The 22,759-nt window shown below is 48.6% G+C and overlaps 1 protein-coding gene across 1 annotated transcript; it reads left to right on the top strand.

Moving 5' to 3' along the window:
• The first annotated feature begins 10,028 nt into the window (after window positions 1-10,028).
• Window positions 10,029-19,656, top strand: LOC119953546 (leucine-rich repeat-containing protein 25-like). Its single transcript, XM_038777923.1, has 4 exons — window positions 10,029-10,047; window positions 11,391-11,423; window positions 11,573-12,394; window positions 19,490-19,656. The coding sequence occupies exons 3-4, from the start codon at window positions 11,574-11,576 to the stop codon at window positions 19,632-19,634; spliced, it is 966 nt and encodes a 321-aa protein (XP_038633851.1). The 5' UTR covers window positions 10,029-10,047; window positions 11,391-11,423; window position 11,573; the 3' UTR covers window positions 19,635-19,656.
• The last annotated feature ends 3,103 nt before the right edge of the window (window positions 19,657-22,759 follow it).

Genomic DNA, 22,759 nt, shown 5'->3' with positions numbered 1-22,759 from the left:
AGCCACTACAGAACCCAGATTTAATCCTATTCACAGATGGTTCCTCTTTTATTGACAAGGGTATCAGGAAAGCTGGGTGGGCAGTCACAAGCCCATACGAAGTATTAGCTGAAGGAAGTTTGCCCCCAGCTACATCAGCTCAGCAGGCCGAATTAAAGGCACTTACAGAAGCATGTCATGTGGCAAGAGATAAAACTGCTAACATCTATACTGACTCCAGATATGGTTTTGGAGTAGCACATGATTTTGGCCAACTGTGGAGAAAAAGAGGATTTCTCACACCAGCAGGTACACCTATCCGAAATGGAAAGGAAGTACGAGATCTTCTAGAAGCTATGACCTTGCCCAAAGAAGTATCAGTTCTAAAATGTAAAGCCCATACTCATGAGGACACTATGGAAGCAAGAGGAAATGCTCTTGCGGACCAAGCAGCAAGGGAAGCTGCCTCCCTTTGTGCCTCTCATTGGCATCAGGAATCCAGGCACATTTACAAATTGGGAGTAACCACCTTATTACATGATTAATTGTATGTTTCTTTCATTTTAAAACTGGGAATTAATATTTATGCTTTAAACAGCTTTTTACCTATATTAAGTGTATTTAAAATACCTGACTTCTACACGTACTCTAAATTTATTTTAAAAGAATTATTACTCCAACAGCTGCCTGTGATGAAAGAGGAGTTGCACAAACTGGTGAAACAATATGTAGTCCTGGACTATGTTACAACTTCCTGGGCAAGTGCATGGTCAGTTCCAGACCAACTCGTCCCGGAGTCACAACACAATTGAATTGACCAATAATTCTTATAAAAATACCCTAAGTCTTTGGTCCTTGGCTGCCCAATAATTACAGTTGCCAGGTTTGTAAGTTGAAACACAATTACTGTTTATTTATACCAAGAGCTATCATTAAAAATACAGTAAATACAACTGGTTAATGACAAGCTAATACGTACAGCCCCCTTTAATTGTCACATCCACTACCCACACACACACAAGACAGACAAACACAGAGGGGTGGAAAGGGGTAAAAATAATAAGGATGAAGATCAAAATGGTGTTTTATTTTAGCACATGTTCCTCACAGCACGCTTGCTGATAAAAGTTTCTCGTTTACAGCTGGTAATGGTCTTCTTTGCAGAGTCATTCATTCAGGGTCCTCGCAGGTGAGAAGATGCAATACTCACAGTCTTTCTGGACACTCTGGGCGTGATTCTCCGATCGCGGGACAGAGTGTCCGCGACTTTGTGAACGCCGTTGCGTTTCGGAGCGGCGCAAAACGGGCATGGGCACTAGCGATTCTGGCCCCCTGCACGGCGCTGGAGCGGTTCACGTCGCTCCAGCCTCACTTCCTGGCGCACACTGAGGGCAGCGCCAACCCGCGCATGTGCAATGGCGACGCGCCAACCTGTGCATGCACAGTGGCTTTACCTGTGATTTTATGTGCAACATGGCACGAGGGTTCTGGGGCCGGACGCGCAAGAAAGTAGGTCCGGGGGGGGGAGAGGCGGGCCCGCCGATTGGTGGGCCCCGATCGCGGGCCAGACCCCATCGGCAGACACCCCTAACCCCACCACTGGCCGCCCCCCGACCCTTCGCACAGAGTTCCCGTTGGCAGCGATCAGGTATGGACGGCGCCGGGCCGAAGAATCGGTGGCCCGGCCTCGTACGGCAGCCCGCGACCGGCCCGCGCCAAATGCGCCGGCGCAAATGGCGCCGATTCTCCGATTCAGAGAATCGTGCACTGAAGTAGGGGCGGCATGGCGCGGTTGTGGCGATTCTCCGGCCTGGCGCAGGGCTGGGAGAATCGCGCCCTCTATTTCTCATCAAACTGGGCCTTTTGCTCGAGGTTCAGACCTGTGCAGTATCAAGAGAACAGCACACAGACTTGCTGGAGAGAGTCAGCCCTCGCAGTGGCCTTCCAGGGAATTGGTAGGATCTTTTTTGGAGAGAATCAGTTAGATCCCTCCATCCAGGCTGACAGAATCTAAATTGAAAACATTCCAGTGGATCAGATCCAATCACCACCTGTTACTGGGCAGAGCACAGCCTTTTGGGCCAAATCCGTTGGCCACCAGTCAAATCAATCAAACCGAGGCTCAGTGACCTGACAGTCCACAATTCCAGTGGTTTCTCCTGCTGCTGAAATTCTCTGCTTGAATTAAAGCCACTGCTTTAAAGACACATGTCCATAAATAATCCATGGATCAAAAAATGCAATAGCCAAAATAAAAGAAAGGGGAAATAAGGGAATAAACCGGGAGGACCCTGAGAACAAACAGATCCACCAGACCCAGGAAGTCAGAAACATACAGCTTGAGCCAAGCCCCTGGAGCTATGACTGTGGAGCTGGGGGTTTATAATTTGAAATCCACCCTCAGACTCGCATCATCTGGCAATAATCCAGCTGATTTTGGCCATTGCTGGGGAAATAGCTGCAGGAAATGCAGAAACAGACACAAGGCACGAGCAAGTGCAAGAGAACAAGCACAACTTATCATGTAACTGCTCAAAACCAGGGATCCCAAACCAGCAGTTGGCCCCTGCAGGAGGCAGGGAATCCAAGGGCTTTTTTTGATTGTCTTGAGCTGGGGCCAAGCACCAGAAAGGGGGATCGTAAGGAGAAGATGCTTCTGCCTGTGGACTGCAGTGTATAGTTAAAATCCAGAATTAACAGTTGCATGAAATGTACGTCTGGAGAATGTGATTAGAAGCCATCAAAGGGCTGACCATTAACAATATCAGTGAATAAAATGAAGGGGGCGATTTCTGAGCCCATCCCCGCCTCCTGTGAGAATCCCAGCATAGGCTGAAAATACGGAGAGATTCAAAAGACATGATTCTCACTGGCGTGATTGGGTGTATTGGGTTTTGGAATCCATCCCTGTCCCACCCCTCTCTCCAGTGGAGTAGAGCAAATTGCACTGCAGCAACCCAGGAACCTCATTTTAATACATTATAATATTAATACTATAATAATCTTTATTGTCGCAAGTTTTACATTAACACTGCAATGAAGTTACTATGAAAATCCCCGAGTCGCCACATTCCGGCACCTGTTCGGGTACACGGAGGGAGAATTCAGAATGCCCAATTCACCTGACAGCACGTCTTTTGGGACATGTGGGAGGAAACCGGAGCACCCGGAGGAAACCCACGCAGAAACAGAGAGAAGTACAGACTCCGCACAGGCAGCCACCCAAACCGGGAATCGAACCTGGAGCTGTGAACAATAGTTCTAACCGCTGTGAAGCAACAGTGCTAACCATTGTGTTACCGTGCCGCCCTTTACCATGTCATTAGCAAGCACTCTCTCCGGGTGTTCCCTCCTCACGGAATGTTCACTGGGCACCGGCATGACATCATGCCAGCGTCATTTACAACAGGTCTACAAAATCGTGCATGTGGGAGCCCCTCCTCCAAGGGGGCTATTGGAGGCGAGTCCTCAGGTGCTCCAAGCTCCTCACTGGTCAGGGTGCATCGGAAAGGACCTGAGGGACACAGATAAGTTCAACCAGGGGCTGGGGTTCAGTCACTCAATCTCGGGGGGAGGGGTCACTAGCAGGCCTTTGGGCAGCCCTTGATTTAAGGGGGTCTTGAGGTTGTCATGCAGGCATCGCTTCCACTGTCCTCCTTGCTGGGCACGATGCCAAATCACCACAGAGGGAGTGCCTGTCCTTACTGGGAGCTGGTAAGTGGGTGGCAGGAGGTGAATACTGAAGGTCAGAACTGGGGATGTCCAATGAGAAGCTATGCTGCAAGGGCAGAGTGGGTACCACAAGAATGATTTGCATCTCTGCCTCATGAATAATGAAGACCCTCTCACTTGGGAAAGCACAACTGGAATGTGCGTGGAACCCCACATCCAGGCACAACTCTGTGTAACAAGGGGTTTAATTCTATTGAAAATCACTTGTTTATCTCAGGAATAAGTGTGTAGGGCTGTGACAAAGGGAGAGCGAGGGTGCCTTTTAGATTTGTGCTTGTCATGTTCCTTGCCGGCTTTACTCTGACCAGCTGAGTCTTTTCAGTCACAAGAGGCATGAAATTGATTGGAATGTGTGCGCGTGAGACTTGAACCAGGTCCCCTGGAAGCCATGTTTGGGGTGTCGAATTGGCCGGGGTTGGAAGCGGGTGTGGAGGCAGATGCCTTCGCCTTCGCTAGCTGATTGCCCAAAGGCGGATTCTGTTGGGGTTGAGGTCGGCTTCTCCGCCCTGTGCCTCGGCGTGGCGAGGGGGCCTGGTGGAGTTCTTAACGCTCGAGAAAGTAAAGTTTGAGTTGAGGTGGAGGATGGAAGGGTTCTACAACTCATTGGCCTTGTTCACCATGCATTTCCATGAATTGGATGACATCGAACATGGGGGGGGGGTTTGGAATGTATCAATTAAAGATGATTCTTTTTCATTGGTCTTTCGTATTCAAAATGTTGGGAGCTGTTTGAGGGTTGGTGGGATGAGGGGACTGTTGGCTAGGGGATTGCCATTGTATTTGTTGTTATTGATAATATTTGTTGTTGTAAATATGAAGAAAATGTGCAAAAGGAGAATAAAAATATTTATTAAAAATTTTTTTGATTGGAATGCAATTTCCCCCTTCAGTGCTAATGAGATATGCAAAGCTGAAGAGAACTGCCCTATCCTCTTCTGGAGAGAGCTATTGCCTCCCAGTCGGGGGTGGAAACCCTCCCACCAGGACTTCCCGCCACTGCTGCGCACCATCCAGGACTTCCTCTGTGAAACGCTGGCTGCCATCCCTCTCATACATCTGGAAACAGTGCTGGGGAAGCGTTTAGATGGAGCTTGCCAATCTTTGCAATAATTAAGTTTTCCCAGGGTGAGAAAATAAGCGGGAGCATGCCAAGAGTATGGCGTTAATGTTGTGTGGAGAAAAACATTTCTTTAAGATGTGTAAAATTCCATAAGAAATCCTGCTGACTGAGTCATTTTTCTCGCCGGGACTGACACTTTGCCATTTTTTGGTAAGATTCCGTCCAATGTTTGTACTCCCTGTGGGTATCTTATGTGTATTTCGACAATTGTATATAAGCCTGTTTATCTCTGTAAACCGTCAGACAAGTCTCCTGTGTAACCATATAACCAATGAACTGGAAAAATAAATAAAAGGAAGGGACAGAAGGTTTGAACGTCAGATTGCACCAAGGAATCAGACAAAAGCAAAGAAATTTGATAATAGAACAAACTTAAAGGCATTGGGCGGAATTCTCCTGTGCCCCCACGGCACAGGCCCACCCCCGGATCAGTGGGCCCCGATCGTGGGCCAGGCCACCTTGGGGCACCCCCTGGGGCCAGATCGCCCTGCGCACCCCCCAGGACCCCGGAGCCCGCCCACACCGCCAGGTCCTGCCGGTAAAGGACCTAGTCCAATTTACGCCTGTGGGACTGGCATAGAACCAGCGGGACTTCGGCCCATCGCGGGCCAGAGAATCGGCGGGGGGGGGGGGGCGCCAACAGGTGCAGCGCGATTCCTGCCCCCGCCGAATCTCCGGTGCCGGAGAATTCGGCGGCCGGCTGGGGCGGGATTCACGCCGCCTCCCGCCGATTCTCCAACTCGGCGGGGATCGGAGAATCCCGCCCATGTGTCTGAATGCACAAAGTGTTCTGAACAAAATGAATGAGTTAACAGCGCAAATAGAGACAAAGGGCTATAATTTGGTGGCGATTACTGGGGCATGGTTGCAAGGAGACCATGGCTGGGAGTTGTATATCGAAGAGTACTCAGTATTTTGGAGGGGTAGACAGAAAGGAAAAGGAGATGGCATAGCTTTGCTAGTAAAGGAAGGGATCAGTGCTATAGTGAAAAATTATATAGGCACTGAGGATCAAGACGTAGAATCAGTCTGGGTAGAAATAAGAAATGGCAAAGGAAAGAAGTCCCTGGTGGGAGTAATATACAGGTCCACAAACAGTAGTTCCCCAGTGGGGCATAGTATATACCAGGAAATATTGGAGGCTTGTACGAAAGTTACAACAATAATCATGGATGATTTTAATATGCATATAGACTGGATTAATCAAATTGACAAGGCTGGCCTCGAGGAAGAGTTCATTGAATGTTTTACAGATTGTTTCTGGGAACAATATGTTGTGGAACCAACCAGAGAGCAGGCTATTCTGGATTTGGTATGGTGTAGTGAGGAGGGATTAATTAATGACCTCATAGTTAAGGATCCTCTGGGGAAGAGTGATCACAGTATGATAGAATTTGAAATTCAAATTGAGGAAATTGAGGGTGAGAAACTGGAGCCCCACACTAGCGTTCTGGAGTTAAACAAAGGTAATTACGTTGGCATGATGACAGATTTGTCCCTAGTGGATTGGGCAGGGAGATGATAGATAGGGCAGTTGATGAGCAGTTGTTTAAGGAGATATTCAATTCCTCCCAAATAAAATATATTCCAGAGAGGATGAAAGATTGCAAGAGGGGGAAAAAACATCCATCGATAAACAAGGAAGTTAAAGATAACATAAACTAAGGCATATCATTTTGGAAGATTGGGAAACTTTTAAAGATCAACAGAGAAAGTAATAAAAAGAGCAAAAGTAAATTATGAAAGAAAACCAGTGCAAAATCTAAAAAAGGATTTTAGCAAAAGCTTCGATAAGTATATGAAAGGGTAGCTAAAGTGAACGTTGGTCCCTTGGAGTTTGAGACCGGGAAGTTAATAGTGAGGAACAGAGAAATGGCGGAGTCGCTAAATCAATATTCTGCCTCATTTTTCATGGTGTAGGACACTAGTAACAGGCAATCATAGAATCTCTACAGTACAGAAGGTGGCCAGTCGGCCCATCGCATCTGCACCAATCCATCGAATGAGCGCTCTACCCATATCCGCTCATCTATTCACCCCACCCTATCCCCGTAACCCCATAACCTAATCTGTACATCCCTGGACACTAAGGGGCAATTTATCATGGCCAATTCACCTAATATGTACGTTTGGACTGTGGGAGGTAACTGCAGCACTCGGAGGAAACCCACACAGACACGGGGAAATGTGCAAACTCCACACAGACAGTAACCCAAAAAGAACCTGTGTCCCTGGCGCTGTGAGGCTGCGGTGCCAACCACTGTGCCACCATGCCGTCCTAAATGCAGAGGTATTAGAAAGGATAATAGAAAGGGAGGAACTTAGAACAATCATCATCAATAGGGGAAAATTGCGAAACAAACTATTGGGATTGAAGCCAGACATGTCCATGGGACCTGATGGCCTACATCCTGGGGTCTTAAAGGAAGTGGCAGCAGAGATACTGGATCCATTGGTTCTAATATTCCAAAATTCCCTGGATGTTGGAAAGATTCCAGTGGATTGGAAAAATGCAATGCAACGCCCATGTTCAAAAAGGGAGGAAGGCTAAAGTAGGAAACTATAGACCAGTTAGTTTAACATCTGTCATTGGGAAGTTGTTAGAATCCATTATCAAGCAAGTAATAACAGTACATTTGGAAAATCAAAACGCATTCCATCAGATTCAGCATGGTTTTATGAAGCATAAATCATGCTTAAATAATTTTCTAGAGTTCTTTGAAGATGTAACAAGCCAAGTGGGTAATGGGGATCCTGTAGATGTAGTATATCTGGACTTCCAGAAGGCATTTGATAAGGTGCCACACAAAAGGTTAACACACAAGGTAAAATCACATGGGATTAGGGGTAATTTATTAGTTTGGATAGAGGACTGGCTGAGCAAAAGAAGGCAGAGAGTCAGGATAAATAGGTATTTTTCTGGCTGGTAAGATGAAACTAGTAGGGTGCTACACGGTTCTGTCCTCAGGCTCCAACTATTTACAATCTATATAAATGACTTGGATGCAGAGGTAGAAGGTACTGGAGGCAAATTTGCAGATTACACTAAAATAGATGGGATAGTAAATTGCAACGAGGAAGTATGAAATTTACAAATGGATATGGATAGATTAGGTGAGTGGGCCCAAATTTGTTAGATGGTGTTTAACGCGGGTAAGTGTGAGGTTACCCATTTTGGTCGGAAAAATGGAAAGGCAACTTCTTATCTAAATGGAGAGAAAATTCAGAGTGCTTGGGTGCAGAGGGATCTGGGTGTCCTGGTGTATGAATCACAGTAACCTAGCATGCAGGTGCAGCAGGTAATAAGGAAGGCAAATTGAATTTTGGCCTTTATAGCTAAAAGAATAAGATACAAAAGTAGGGAAGTGCTGCTACAACTGTATGAGGTAATGGTGAGACCGCACCTGGAGTACTGTGTACAGTTTTGGTTCCCTTACTTGAGGAGAGATGTAGTGGCATTCGAGGCAGTTCACAGGAGGTTCACTGGATTGATTCCAGAGATGAGGGGTTTGGCTTATGAAGAGAGATTGAGCAGTTTAGGCCTATACTCACTAGAGTTTAGAAGAATGAGGGGAGATCTAATTAAGGTATATAAGATGATAAAAAAGGTATTGACAAATTAGACGTAGAGCAGATGTTTCCTGTTCTGGGGCATTCTGGAATGAGAGGTCATAGCAGATTTAAAACAGAGATGAGGAGAAATTACTTATTTCAAAGGATGGTGAATCGGTGGAACCCGCTGCCCCAGAGTGCGGTGGATGCTGGCACATTGAGTAAATTTAAAGGAGGAGGTAGACAGATATTTAATGAGTTGATGGGTTATGGAGGATGGGCTGGAAAATCGAGTTGAGGTTGAGATGAAATCAGCCATGATCATATTGAATGGCGAAGCAGGCTCGAGGGGCTGAATTGCCTATTCCTGCTCCTTGTTCTTATGTTCTAGACCAGGGGTGGGCAAACTACAGCCCGCGGGCCGCATGCGGCCCGCCAAAGGTATTTCTGCGGCCCACCAAATTATTAAAAAAAAAAAAAATTTTTTTAAATTTTTTTTAAAAAAAATTTTTTTTTAAGGTTAATGGGGGGGGGGGCTGTTGGGTTACTTACTGGTATAGGGTGGATACGTTGACTGGAGTAGGGTGATCATTGCTCGGCACAACGTCGAGGGCCGAAGGGCCTGTTCTGTGCTGTACTGTTCTATGTTCTATATGAGGCGCCCAGAATCATAACCGGGTGAAGTAATTATTTTACTTAATATACTATGCGGCCCTTTGTGAATTGTGAATTTCTGAATGTGGCCCTTGCACGGAAAAGTTTGCCCACCCCTGTTCTAGACTTTTATAAAGAGTCATCGGACTCGAAACGTTAGCTCTTTTCTCTCCCTACAGATGCTGCCAGACTTGCTGAGATTTTCCAGCATTTTCCCTTTCATTATGTTGTAGGTATTGTCTCCCCCTCAGTGTAACAAAATAAAACACTCTGATTGTTTGAGAACCTTGTATCTAGTGATTGTTCATAAACGCTCCGCAACATGTGGTCTAACCAAGGTTCAATACAAGCTTACCCTAACTTCTCTGCTTTTCAATTCTATTCCTCTAGAAATTGTTTTGCTTCAACAACCTTATTAACCTGTGTTGCTTGTATTATAATAACCTTTATTGCCAGTATTTCCCAACCCTTGTTCCTCTTCCTTCTGCACTCAGCGATCAAATCAGACGTTGTGTCGTGGTCACAGTCTGTCCCTCACTGTCTGTAATGTCACAGAGCCTTGTAATATTACAGTCTGCTCGGTTCTCGATCATTCTGTTAGTGGGAAACGTTCATGCTGATTCCAGCATGAAAGAGACTATGACCGAACATCTTCCAATATGTTGAAAACTATGAAGAATGGAGCAGATGTCTGTGATAAGCAGACATGGAGCTGTACTTTTCCCCTTCTCACTTGATTCCATCATGATAGTGGGAACTAGTAAGTTTCAATTCCTTTCCCAGAAACGTTCAACGATAAATTTAGAAAAAAAAACCCTCCAGTTCCTGAAACTGATGACAGAAGACCTGAGAATTTGCTAAATCAGCCGCAGCTTCCTGAGTGAAATATTTCCCTTTTGTCAATTTCCTTTTTTGTCATCAACAAAATTGAATTTAGTCAAAAGCTCAGTTTGATTCCTTTTGGGAAAGAAACCAGAGGTTGTATCAACATCATCTACGACCAGGTACAGGTAATATTCTACATTTCCATTCAATGAGGGGGTAGTACGTGTAACTATTCACTGCAGTTATTTTATGATTTATGTATTTGCCTTTGCTTCTTCAAGGTTTTCAGCCTGTGTTAGTGTGCCATTCTTTATTGCTGTGTCTTTCACAGCCTCTCACAGCCACTGACTGCGATCCTAATCTCAATCCTCTGCAAAGCTCCCGGAATATAACTGGTGGCTCGAACGCTGTTAGATTATCACAAGACCCTGACTGATTCTTACTGTGCCCTGGCCCAGCTTGAACGGTCTTACCTCTGAGACAAAAGACCACTTCAGTGATTAAGGCCCATGACCAGGTTCGTGCTCCCTGTGTCAGTGTTGAGGGAGTGCTGCACTGTCAGAGGGTCAGTACTGAGGGAGTGCTGCACTGTCAGAGGGTCAGTACTGAGGGAGCGCTGCACTGTCAGAGGGTCAGTACTGAGGGAGTGCTGCACTGTCAGAGGGTCAGTACTGAGGGAGTGCTGCACTGTCAGAGGGTCAGTACTGAGGGAGTGCTGCACTGTCAGAGGGTCAGTACTGAGGGAGTGCTGCACTGTCAGAGGGTCAGTACTGAGGGAGTGCTGCACTGTCAGAGGGTCAGTACTGAGGGAGTGCTGCACTGTCAGAGGGTCAGTACTGAGGGAGTGCTGCACTGTCAGAGGGTCAGTACTGAGGGAGTGCTGCACTGTCAGAGGGTCAGTACTGAGGGAGTGCTGCACTGTCAGAGGGTCAGTACTGAGGGAGTGCTGCACTGTCAGAGGGTCAGTACTGAGGGAGTGCTGCACTGTCAGAGGGTCAGTACTGAGGGAGTGGTGCATAGTCAGAGGGTCAGTGCTGAGGGAGTGCTGCACTGTCAGGGGGTCAGTGAGGAAGGAGTGCTGCACAGTCAGAGGGTCAGTACTGAGGGAGTGCTGCACTGTCGGAGGGTCAGTGCTGAGGGAGTGCTGCACTGTCAGAGGGTCAGTGCTGAGGGAGTGCTGCCCTGTCAGAGGGTCAGTGCTGAGGGAGTGCTGCACTGTCAGAGGGTCAGTACTGAGGGAGTGCTGCACTGTCAGAGGGTCAGTGCTGAGGGTGTGCTGCACTGTCAGAGGGTCAGTCCTGAGGGAGTGCTGCACTGTCAGAGGGTCAGTACTGAGGGAGTGCTGCAATGTCAGAGGGTCAGTACTGAGGGAGTGCTGCATTGTCAGAGGGTCAGTACTGAGGGAGTGCTGCACTGTCAGAGGGTATGTACTGAGGGAGTGCTGCATTGTCAGAAGGTCAGTACTGAGGGAGTGTCTGAGGTGATGTCTTTCAGATGAAATGTTAAACTGAGGCTCCATTTTTTTAAGGGCGATATTTGGATGCAAGTTTCCAAATTGGGTGTGAGTAGTTCATTGGCTGAAGTGGAAACGCGAGTGTGACATTGCATTATCCTTCAGTGCACACAAAGCGCCTTGTTCTCAAACCCTGCAACTATTGGACGAGCAGGTGATTATTGCTAATACAGAGCTTCTCCTCTCCATCTCCACAGGATGAAGATCCTCGGTGTGGTTATCATCCTGCTGCATGCTGAGTCCACAGTGGGTTCCCAATGTGAAGGTCCACCCATCAACCCGGAATGGGGTAACTGCTCCATCAGCTGTCTGGATTGGGGTGCATTGCAGCTCAAGGATCAGATTGTCCTGTCATTGCCGAATTGCAAAATCTCCCGCATTGTTAACCTGGTCCCCAACTCTGCCCTGGAGACACTCATTCTGAGCAATAACAACCTTCAGCAACTTCCAGAGGACCTCCTGCAAAACCTCACCGGCTTAAAGGTGCTCAATGTGACTGGCAACCCTCTCACGTCCATCCCTCTCAGCGTCGTTCTGCAAATACAAGTCAGCTTCGATTGCTTCTGTGGTCTTCTGCGGGGCTTGCAGCAAAGTTGCAGCGAAACGGCGAACTGCTCCCTGGACAATCTGAGCTGCAGCTCCACCAGCGGCCCCCAGCTCTTCAACGCCAGCAGTTTCTACGATGCCGAATGCCCGGAGACCGACCACCTGCTGGCCCTCTACATCCTCCTCCCGCTGCTCGCTGCTGCCATCGCCGGCGCCGCCGTCTTCCTGCTGGTCAGGCGGTGCTCCCAGCGCAGCGCCGGCACCCTCTCCACCAACAAGTCGCTGTCCGCCTCGGATGCCGGGCAGCAGAGGTATGTGAGCGCCACAAACTGGAAAGGTTCAGCGGCGGAGGCGGAGAGCGGCACCTCTCAGTGTCCCAGGGCAAGCGGGCAGCAGCAGCAGCAGCCCGTCCACCAGGATTATGAGAACATGCTGGTGGGGGAATCCCACGGAAAACCGGGAAGACATGACAGGTAAAGTGGGGGTCAGAAGAGTGTAAATGCACCAACACACATTTAAGTGTGCACTTCTATCTGCATAAGTAACTGTGTCAATGCAGTTGAGTCAATGCAATTGTGTAATTGTACACAACAGGAGCAGGAAAAATGACACATATAAGTGATTATAAGTGTGTAAATATATTAACACATCGATAATTGAGTGTGTAAATACATTAACACCGATAATTGAGTGTGTAAATACATTAACACAGATAATTGAGTGTGTAAATACATCAACACATCGATAACTGAGTGTGTAAATACATCGACACATCGATAACTGAGTGTGTAAATACATTAACACTGATAACTGAGTGTGTAAATACATTAACACATCGATAACTGTGTGTGTAAATACTCTTTTTTTAGTGGATGTCAGAGGCTTTTTCCCAGGGTAGAGGGGTCAATTACTAGGGGGCATTGGTTTAAGGTGCGAGGGGCAAGGTTTAGAGGAGATGTACGAGGCAAGTTTTTTTACATAGAGGGTAGTGGGTGCCTGGAACTCGCTGCCGGAGGAGGTGGTGGAAGCAGGGACGATAGTGACATTTAAGGGGCATCTTGATAAGTACATGTATAGGATGGGAATAGAGGGATTCAGACCCAGGAAGTGTAGAAGATTGTAGTTTAGTCGGGGAGCATGGTCGGCACAGGCTTGGAGGGCCTGTTCTTTGTTCTTTGTACATTAACACCGATAACTGAGTGTGTAAATACATTAACACATCGATAACTGAGTGTGTAAATACATTAACATGGATAACTGTGCGTGTAAATGCATTTCCATATCGCACAGAATCTCTACAGTGTAGAAGGAGGCCATATGGCCCTTCGAGTCTGCACCGACCCTTGGAAAGAATACCTACTTGCCTTTTCCCTACCCAGCCCACGCCCCAACGCTATCCCCGTAACCCAGTAGCGCCACCTAACATTTTGGACACTAGCGGACAATTTAGCATGGCCAATCCACCTAACCTGCACATCTTTAGACTGTGGGAGGAAACAGGAGCCCCCGGAGGAAACGCGGGGTGAAAGTGCAAACTTCACACAGACAGCGACCCAAGGCCAGAATTGAACCCAGGACCTTGGAGCTGTGAGACAACGGTGCTAACCACTGTGCCGCCATGCCACCAACAACTGCAAGTGTGTAAATACATTTCCAGATCGATGACTGAGTGTGTAAATACATTAACACGCTGATAATTGTGTGTACATTTCTGTCCACATCAATGCCTGCGAGTATGTAAATACATCCCCACATCAATAATGGCGAGTGTAAATATATTTATACATCAATAATGGTGAGCGCGTAAATACACTTCCACATTGATAACTGTGAATGTGTAAATACATCAACACATCATAACTGAGTGTATAAACACACCGGTAACTGTAAGTGTGTAAATACGTCAACACATAGATAATGGAAAATATGTAAATACATTAACACATCGCTAACTGTGCAAAATACATTTCCACATTAGCTGCGAGTGTGTAAATACATCAGCACATCAGTGACTGCGAGTGTGTAAATACATTAACACATTGGTAAATGAGACTGTGTATGTACATCAGCACATTATTACATACCCAGACGAGACTCCAACAGTGACTAAGATACTGGACAGAAGCCTCAATATTTTGTTTTAATTTTGTAAGACTGAGGAAAGGATACCTCACTCTGGGGGTGATTTCACACAAAACAGGGATGTGGTATATTAAAACAAACTTTATTGCTAACACAGTATTAAAATATCCTTAACATCACACAAGACAATGGGCGGGATTCTCTCAGCCTGTGGCCGTTCGGAGAATCGCCAGGCCGGGCGCGATTCGCGCATCGCCGCTCCGCTGATTCTCCGGTCACTGGAGAATTGGCGTCGGCGCGGCGCCAGTCAGGGGCTGCTCCACGCAGCCTCCGCCGTAGATGGGCTGAGTGGCCGCCAAGAAAGCCCGAAGCCCGCTGGCGCCATTGACATGTGGTCTTACCTGGCGGGACCGCGGCATCCATCCTGTCGGTGGCGGCCTGGTGGTTGGGGGGGGGGGGTGTCCGACCCCGGGGGGGGGGGGGGGGGGGGGGGGTCCGACCCCAGGGGGGGCCCAACGTGGCCTGGCCCGCAATTGGGGCCTACCAATCGGCGGGCTGGCCTCTCCTGGTGGTGGCCTCTTTTGCTCCGCGTCAGCTCCTGTTGCCCTGTGCCATGTTGCGTTGGGGCCGGTGCGGAGAAGGAAACTACCGCGCATGTGCGCATTCGCGCCGGTTGCAGTTTCCATTCACGCCTGCGCAGACCCACGCTGCATGTTTGACGCCGGTATCGGCAGCTGGAGTGGCGTGAGTCGCTCCAGTGCCGTGCTGGCCTCCTGGAGGGCAGAGGATCGCTACATTTAGCGGTCTGATGACGCCGTCGTTAAACTCTCCGGTTTTTATGACGGCGTCAACACTCTGCCGTCACAAGGGAGAATCCTGCCCAATAGCTTATGATTACCCCTTACACAATGTTAATCATTACGGTGACACAATAACCCTTAACTGCTATCTTTACTCCCACTCAAGCAAACCCATCAGGTCAACATCCACTTTTAAATAGAGTTAGCAGATATATTTGTTGAAGAGATGTTCTTTGAGACGTTTCACTGTACTTTGGTACATGTGACAATCAATCAAATCTAAAATCAAAATCAGACTGATTGAAGAGATAGACCTGAATCCTGTCAAGTCAATTCTCCAGCTGAAGTTTTCAGAAACTGTTTACACGGTTCAACGTCCAGTAACTAACTGAACAATCTCTGCTTCTCTACTAAAATGTCTACTACTCTAGCTCCTTGCATTAGTTTTATCATCTTACTAAGCTGAAACACGTCTCCAACTAACCATTCCCCAGGGAATCCTCCTAATCCAAACAAAAATCCATTAGCCCAAATTTTATGATGCTTTACTTGCACTACTGGGCCACAAAAAGCCAAACTGTCTTGCAAACCAGGATTTTAGAAAACACTACTGCAGTAGTCATACATACACCAACCCAGGCTTTTGACCCTTACTGCATCAAATAAAATAACACAATAAATCTGAAATGCCTACATTTATCACAACATTGGTAGCTGCACCAGTGTGAATGCATTAACACATCAGTAGCTGTGAATGTGTAAATACATTTACTACAGTAACTGTGCACAAGCAAAGCATATCAACAGAATACCGAGGCCACCGAATGTGAACATTTTTGTAAGAAACTCAAAAAGGGATATTGTGCATGTCTCAGGAGAGAAGCAATTTTCCTTTCCCCTTTTTTATGTATAAGGAGAGTAGCCTTCATCTTTTAGCTGTCCCAATTTCACATGATTTTGCTAGCTGTGTTACTGCTGTGATGTATCATTCATTTTCACTCTGAATTCTATTGTTGAATATATAATGTACATCTGCAATACTCATACAGGTTCGATATGCGCGGACAAGGCTTTCAAGGCCAGTCTGGCACAGTCAGGGTGCCTGGTTGGCACTGGAAGGGTGCACGGGGCACTGCCAGGGTATCAGGCTAGCAGTGCCAAGATGTCTTGATGCTAGGTTGCCACTACCAGGAGTCTGGGCCTGGGTGCCTGATGGCGCTGCCAGGGTGCCAGGGGGAATGCTAGAGTACTACCCTGCCCTGTCCCCGGCCACCCGAGGGCTCTAATGGCCTCAGAGACCCCACCCCCCACCCAAGGTGCCATCATGCCTGGTGCACGATTGTGGAAACCAGTGCTAATTGGCACCTGGTTAAGGCCTCTGAGGGGCAGCCATTGACTCCCGGAGGGCCATGCCCATGAAGGGGCTACAGAAAGGTTGGGAGGGTCCTGAAAGGGGTGGGAAAACCTGAAAGGTTGTTTCCCTTTGTGGGAGAGTGTAGGACCAGAGGGTGTAATCTCAGAGTAAGGGGTGGTCCATTGAACACAGAGATGAGGAGGAAGTTCCTCGCTCAGTGGGTAGTAAATCTGTGGTATTCTTTATGTTCAAGGCTGAGAGAGACAGATTTTTTAAAAAATAAACAATTTTATTGGGGTATTTTTGGCATTGTAAACAGTTACAACTTACAATAATGTGCAATTATCAACAAACAAATAGTGCAAATGACCAATCCTCTCTCATAAACAATACCCGCCTATTTATCCCCCCCTATTCTACTCTAATCTACCCCCCCCCCTCCCTCTCCCCCGTGCTGACGTTTAATTCCCCGCGAAGAAGTCGATGAATGGTTGCCACCTTTGGGCGAACCCTAATACAGATCCTCTCATGGCGAACTTAATTTTTTCCAGGCCAAGAAAGCTCGACATGTCCGAGAGCCATGCTTCGTTCTTCGGGGGCTTTGAGTCCCTCCATGGCAGCAGTATACGTCGCCGGGCTACCAGGGAAGCAAAAGCCAAGATGTCGGCCTCCCTCTCCTCCTGGACCCCCAGGTCTTCCGGGACCCCAAAAATTGCCACCACTGGACTCATCACCACCCTCGTTTTCAGTACCTGGGACATGACGTCCGCAAATCTCTCCCAGTATCTCCTACATTTTGGACATGCCCAAAACATGTGGATGTGATTTGCTGGTCCTCCCGCGCATCTAGCACACTTGTCTTCCACCCAAAAAAATTTGCTCATCCGGGCCATCGTCATGTGGGCCCGGTGGACGACCTTGAACTGAATCAGGCTGAGCCTAGCACATGTTGCAGTTGAATTTACCCTACTCAGGGCTTCCGCCCATACCCCATCCTCCATCTCCTCGCCAAGTTCCTCCTCCCACTTGAGCTTCTGTCTGGGATTCCTCCCCTTTCATGAGTTCTTGTTAAAATCTGAGACTTTCCCTCTCCTACCTCTCCCCTAGAGACTACTCTATCCTGGATCCCATTTGGTGGGAGGCGTGTGAAGGATGGGACCTGTCTGCGTATGAAGTCACGCACTTGCAAGTACTTAAAGTCATTTCCCCATACTAGTCTAAATTTCTCCTCCAAGGCCCTCACGCTCAGAAAGCATCCCCCCGCCCCCCCAAGAACATATTGCCCATCCTTCCCACCCCTGCCCGCTGCCACGCTCGGAATCCACCGTCCATACGCCCAGGGGTGAATCGGTGGTTGTCGCATAATGGAGACCAGACCGATGCTCCCACCTCCCCTACATGTTTCCTCCACTGGCTCCAGATCCGCAGGGCTGCCACCACTACCGGGCTGGTGGAGTACCTGGCCGGCGGGAGCGGTAGGGGGGCCGTGACCAGGGCTGCCAAACTGGTGCCCCTTCACGAAGCCCCCAAATAGACCCCGTACCCATCCAACTCCTTACCATGGCTATGTTGGCCGCCCAGTAGTAGTTGCTGAGGTTCGGCAGCGCCAGCCCACCCTCACTACGGTTCCTCTCAAGCATCGCTTTCTTCACCCGCAGGGACTTCCCCACCCAGACAAAGCCCATAATAATCTTGTTGACCCTTTTGAAGAAGGACCGCGGGATGAAAATCGGGAGGCACTGAAAAATAAACAGGAATCTTGGGAGGATTGTCATCTTTACCGTCTGCACCCTCCCCGCAAGTGATATCGGGAGAGCATCCCATCTCCGAAACTCGCTCTTCATTTGTTCCACCACTCTAGTCAAATTTAGCCTGTGCAGCCTGCCCCAGTCTCGCGCCACCTGTATCCCCAAGTATCGGAAACTTTCTCTGACCATCCTAAATGGCAGCTCCTTCAACCTATTCTCCTGGCCCCTCACCTGCACTACAAACATCTCACTCTTAGACATGTTCAGTTTGTACCCTGAAAACAGGCCAAATTCTCTCAATATTCCGAGTATACTGTCCATCCCAGCCAGCGGGTCCGATACGTACAGGAGCAGGTCATTCATGTAAAGCGAGACCCTGTGTTCCAAAGGTTCTATAGTCAGTGCGAACAGCAATGGGGAGAGTGGACATCCCTGTCTGGTCCCCCGGTGCAGTCTAAAATTGTCCAATGTTGTCCTATTCATCCTTATGCTAGCTTTTGGGGCCTGATACAATAGTCTGACTCAGGCGGCAAAGCCCTCTCCGAACCCGAACCGTCCGAGTACCTCCCACAAATAGTCCCACTCCACCCGGTCAAAGGCCTTATCACATCCATTGCCACCACTGCCTCTACCACTCTGCCCTCCGGGGGCATCATGATCACGTTGAGTAGTCTTCTTAAGTTGGCTACCAGCTGTCTGCCTTTAACAAACCCTGTTTGGTCTTCCCCGATCACCTCCGGGACACAGTCCTCAATTCTAAGCGGCAGGAGCTTGGCGTCGACGTTGATCAGGGAGATTGGTCTGTATGACCCACACGCTTCCGGGTCTTTATCCTGTTTTAATATCAGCGAGATGGTAGCCTGTGACATCGTCGGGGGTAGAGTCCCTCTGTCCCTCACCTCGTTAAATATCCTAGTCAGCACCGGCCCCACTATCTCTGAGAATCTTTTGTAGAACTCCACTGGGTATCCATCTGGCCCCGGGGATTTACCCAACTGCATGGCCTTCAAGCCCCCCCCCCCCCCCCCCAGTACTTCCTCAGCTCTAATCGTGGCCCCCAGTCCGTCTACTAGCCCCCTGCCCACTTTTGGGAAGGTCAGTCCGTCTAAGAAGCGCTTCATCTCCTCCGGCTCCTCTGGGGGTTCCGAGGCATAGAGCTTGCTATAAAACTCCTGAAACACCTTGTTCAGTCCTGACGGGTCATCCACTCTGTTCCCCATATCGTTCACTACCCTGCCTATTTCTCTGGCCGCCTCCTTCGACAGATTTTTAATTAGTCAGGGAATCAAGGGTTGTAGGGAAAAGGCAGGAAATTAGAGTTGAGGATTATCATTTCATATCGGTCATGATCTCATTGCGCGGCAGAGCAGACTCGATCGGCCAAGTGGGCTACTTCTGCTCCCACGTCTTATGGCCTTATGATATAGAGACAGCAGTCTTCACCTTCCGTGGCATCTCAGGCAGAAATAATTTGGATTCTAACGAAAACTTTTCAGGGGATGAGTGGAATAAACAAGAGACACAGATTTTGCTGCACTACCTGTTCACTTTTTAATAGTATTTCTGTTGCTACTTTCTTTACAGGAATCAGAAGACCACTGATGATACCTACTATCTGGAAAGCGACCCAGCCAGTGATATTTACTTAAACGAGCAGCCCATTTATTGTAACTACGAAGGATCCATGCCGAACCCAGAGGATGATGTTTATATCATACCTGACAAGTAAAGAAAATATTGTAGTGCCCCCATCTATTTGTAAAAAATCTGATTGACTGCAGATCATTTATTGCATTTCCTCTTAATACCAAGCCATGAAAATCTTTAATCGCTTACAATCTGAACAAGTGGCATGTACAGTCCTAGAAATCCAACAGAACCCTAGGGATCCAAACATACGCCTGGGAATCCAACCACGGACCCAGGAATCTAATCAGAACCTAGGAATTAAACCAGACTCCTCAGAATCCAACCAGATCACCGGGAATCCAACCAGGAACCCAGGTATCCAACCAGATCACTGAGAATCCAACCAGAACCCAGGAATCCAACCAGGAACACTGGGAATCCAATCAGGAACTCATGAATCCAATCAGGAACCCAGGAATCCAACCAGATCACTGGGAATCCAACTAGGAACTCAGGAATCCAACCAGGAACCTGGGAATCCAACCAGATCACCGGGAATCCAACCAGGAACCCAGGAATCCAACCAGATCACTGGGAATCCAACCATGAACCCAGTAATCCAACCATATCACTGGGAATCCAACCAGGAACCCAGGAATCCAACCATATCACTGGGAATCCAACCAGGAATCCAACCAGGAACCCAGGAATCCAACCAGATCACTGGGAATCCAACCAGATCACCAGGAATCCAACCGGATTCAGAGGGCCACAGGTTTTGGTGGTTTGATGAGGATACATTCCCGGAGATGCATCTCACCTTGGGGTGAGAGTGTGAAATCGACTGAGAAACATATTGCTGGCCAACCCTCTAGTTCCTCACTTAGTTTTGTGTCGGAAATTTAACATCATGAGAACTGCTGATTCCACAGTCTAGAATAAAGGGGAGGCTTTGGGTCACAGCGAATTCCACCGTGGGGATAAAGGGATTTCAGGAATTGTCAAAAAGATTAGGAAGAATTTGTCAGCAAGGTTCTGTCTTAAAAGAAGAAAAAACTGGCTCGGAGCTGAGAGATGCTGAATTGTGGGTTTGGAAGAACTGGTCAGTATTTCAAAAAGTCGCTGGCTGGTGAAGTGAGGAGAAACCAGGAGTACACATTGGGGCACACGCAGGGAGTACACTCTGGGGCACACGCAGGGAGTACACTCTGGGGCACATGCAGGGAGTACACACTGGGGCACACGCAGGGAGTACACACTGGGGCACACGCAACGAGTACACATTGGGGCACACGCAGGGAGTACACACTGGGGCACACGCAGGGAGTACACTCTGGGGCACACGCAGGGAGTACACACTGGGGCACACGCAGGGAGTACACACTGGGGCACACGCAACGAGTACACATTGGGGCACACGCAGGGAGTACACACTGGGGCACACGCAGGGAGTACACACTGGGGCACACGCAGGGAGTACACACTGGGGCACACGCAGGGAGTACACTCTGGGGCACACGCAGGGAGTACACACTGGGGCACACGCAGGGAGTACACACTGGGGCACACGCAACGAGTACACTCTGGGGCACACGCAGGGAGTACACACTGGGGCACACGCAGGGAGTACACACTGGGGCACACGCAACGAGTACACATTGGGGCACACGCAGCGAGTACACATTGGGACACACGCAGCGAGTACACATTGGGACCACACGCAGCGAGTACACATTGGGACACACGCAGCGAGTACACATTGGGACACACGCAGCGAGTACACATTGGGACACATGCAGCAAGTACACATTGGGGCACACGCAGCAAGTACACTTTGGGGCACACGCAGCGAGTACACATTGGGGCACACGCAGCAAGTACACTTTGGGGCACACGCAGCGAGTACACATTGGGACCACACGCAGCGAGTACACATTGGGGCACACGCAGCGAGTACACATTGGGACACATGCAGCGAGTACACATTGGGACCACACGCAGCGAGTACACATTGGGACACATGCAGGGAGTACATATTGGGGCACACGCAGCGAGTACACATTGGGGCACACGCAGCAAGTACACTTTGGGGCACACGCAGCGAGTACACATTGGGGCACACGCAGCGAGTACACATTGGGGCACACGCAGCGAGTACACATTGGGGCACATGCAGCGAGTACACATTGGGACCACACGCAGCGAGTACACATTGGGGCACATGCAGCGAGTACACATTGGGACCACACGCAGCGAGTACACATTGGGGCACACGCAGCGAGTACACATTGGGGCACACGCAGCGAGTACACATTGGGGCACACGCAGCGAGTACACATTGGGACCACACGCAGCGAGTACACATTGGGACCACACGCAGCGAGTACACACTGGAAGCACACGCAGGGAGTACACATTGGGACCACACGCAGCGAGTACACTTTGGGGCACACGCAGCGAGTACACATTGGGGCACACGCAGCGAGTACACTTTGGGGCACACGCAGCGAGTACACACTGGGAGCACACTCAGGGAATACACACTGGGAGCACACGCAGGGAATACACACTGGGTCCAGACACACACTGGGAGCACACACACTGGGGCACACTTGGCATCTCAATCGACAGGGCACATTTGGAAAGCTACAATTAAATAGATGATGACTTTATGTGCACAAATGTGAAATACGTTTTACCCTGCTAAATATACAATGACTCTGTACAGTTACAGTGAGTGATCCTCACCCTCAATAAACAGTGACTCCGTACAGTTACAGTGAGTGATACTTACCCTGAATAAACAGTGACTCTGTACAGTTACACAGTGAGTGATCCTTACCCTGAATAAACAGTGACTCTGTACAGTTACACAGTGAGTGATCCTCACCCTGAATAAACAGTGACACTGTACAGTTACACAGTGAGTGACCCTTACCCTGAATAAACAGTGACTCTGTACGGTTACACAGTGAGTGATCCCCACCCTGAATAAACAGTGACACTGTACAGTTACACAGTGAGTGACCCTTACCCTGAATAAACAGTGTGTCTGTACAGTTACAGTGAGTGATCCTCACCCTGAATAAACAGTGACTGTACAGTTACACAGTGAGTGAACCTCACCCTGAATAAACAGTGACTCTGTACAGTTACACAGTGAGTGATCCTTACCCTGAATAAACAGTGACTCTGTAGTTACACAGAGAGTGATCCTTACCCGGA

The sequence above is a fragment of the Scyliorhinus canicula genome, chromosome 18, assembly GCF_902713615.1.
Source record: "Scyliorhinus canicula chromosome 18, sScyCan1.1, whole genome shotgun sequence".
Lineage (NCBI taxonomy): Eukaryota > Metazoa > Chordata > Chondrichthyes > Carcharhiniformes > Scyliorhinidae > Scyliorhinus > Scyliorhinus canicula.
This window is presented reverse-complemented; position numbering and strand designations above follow the sequence as displayed.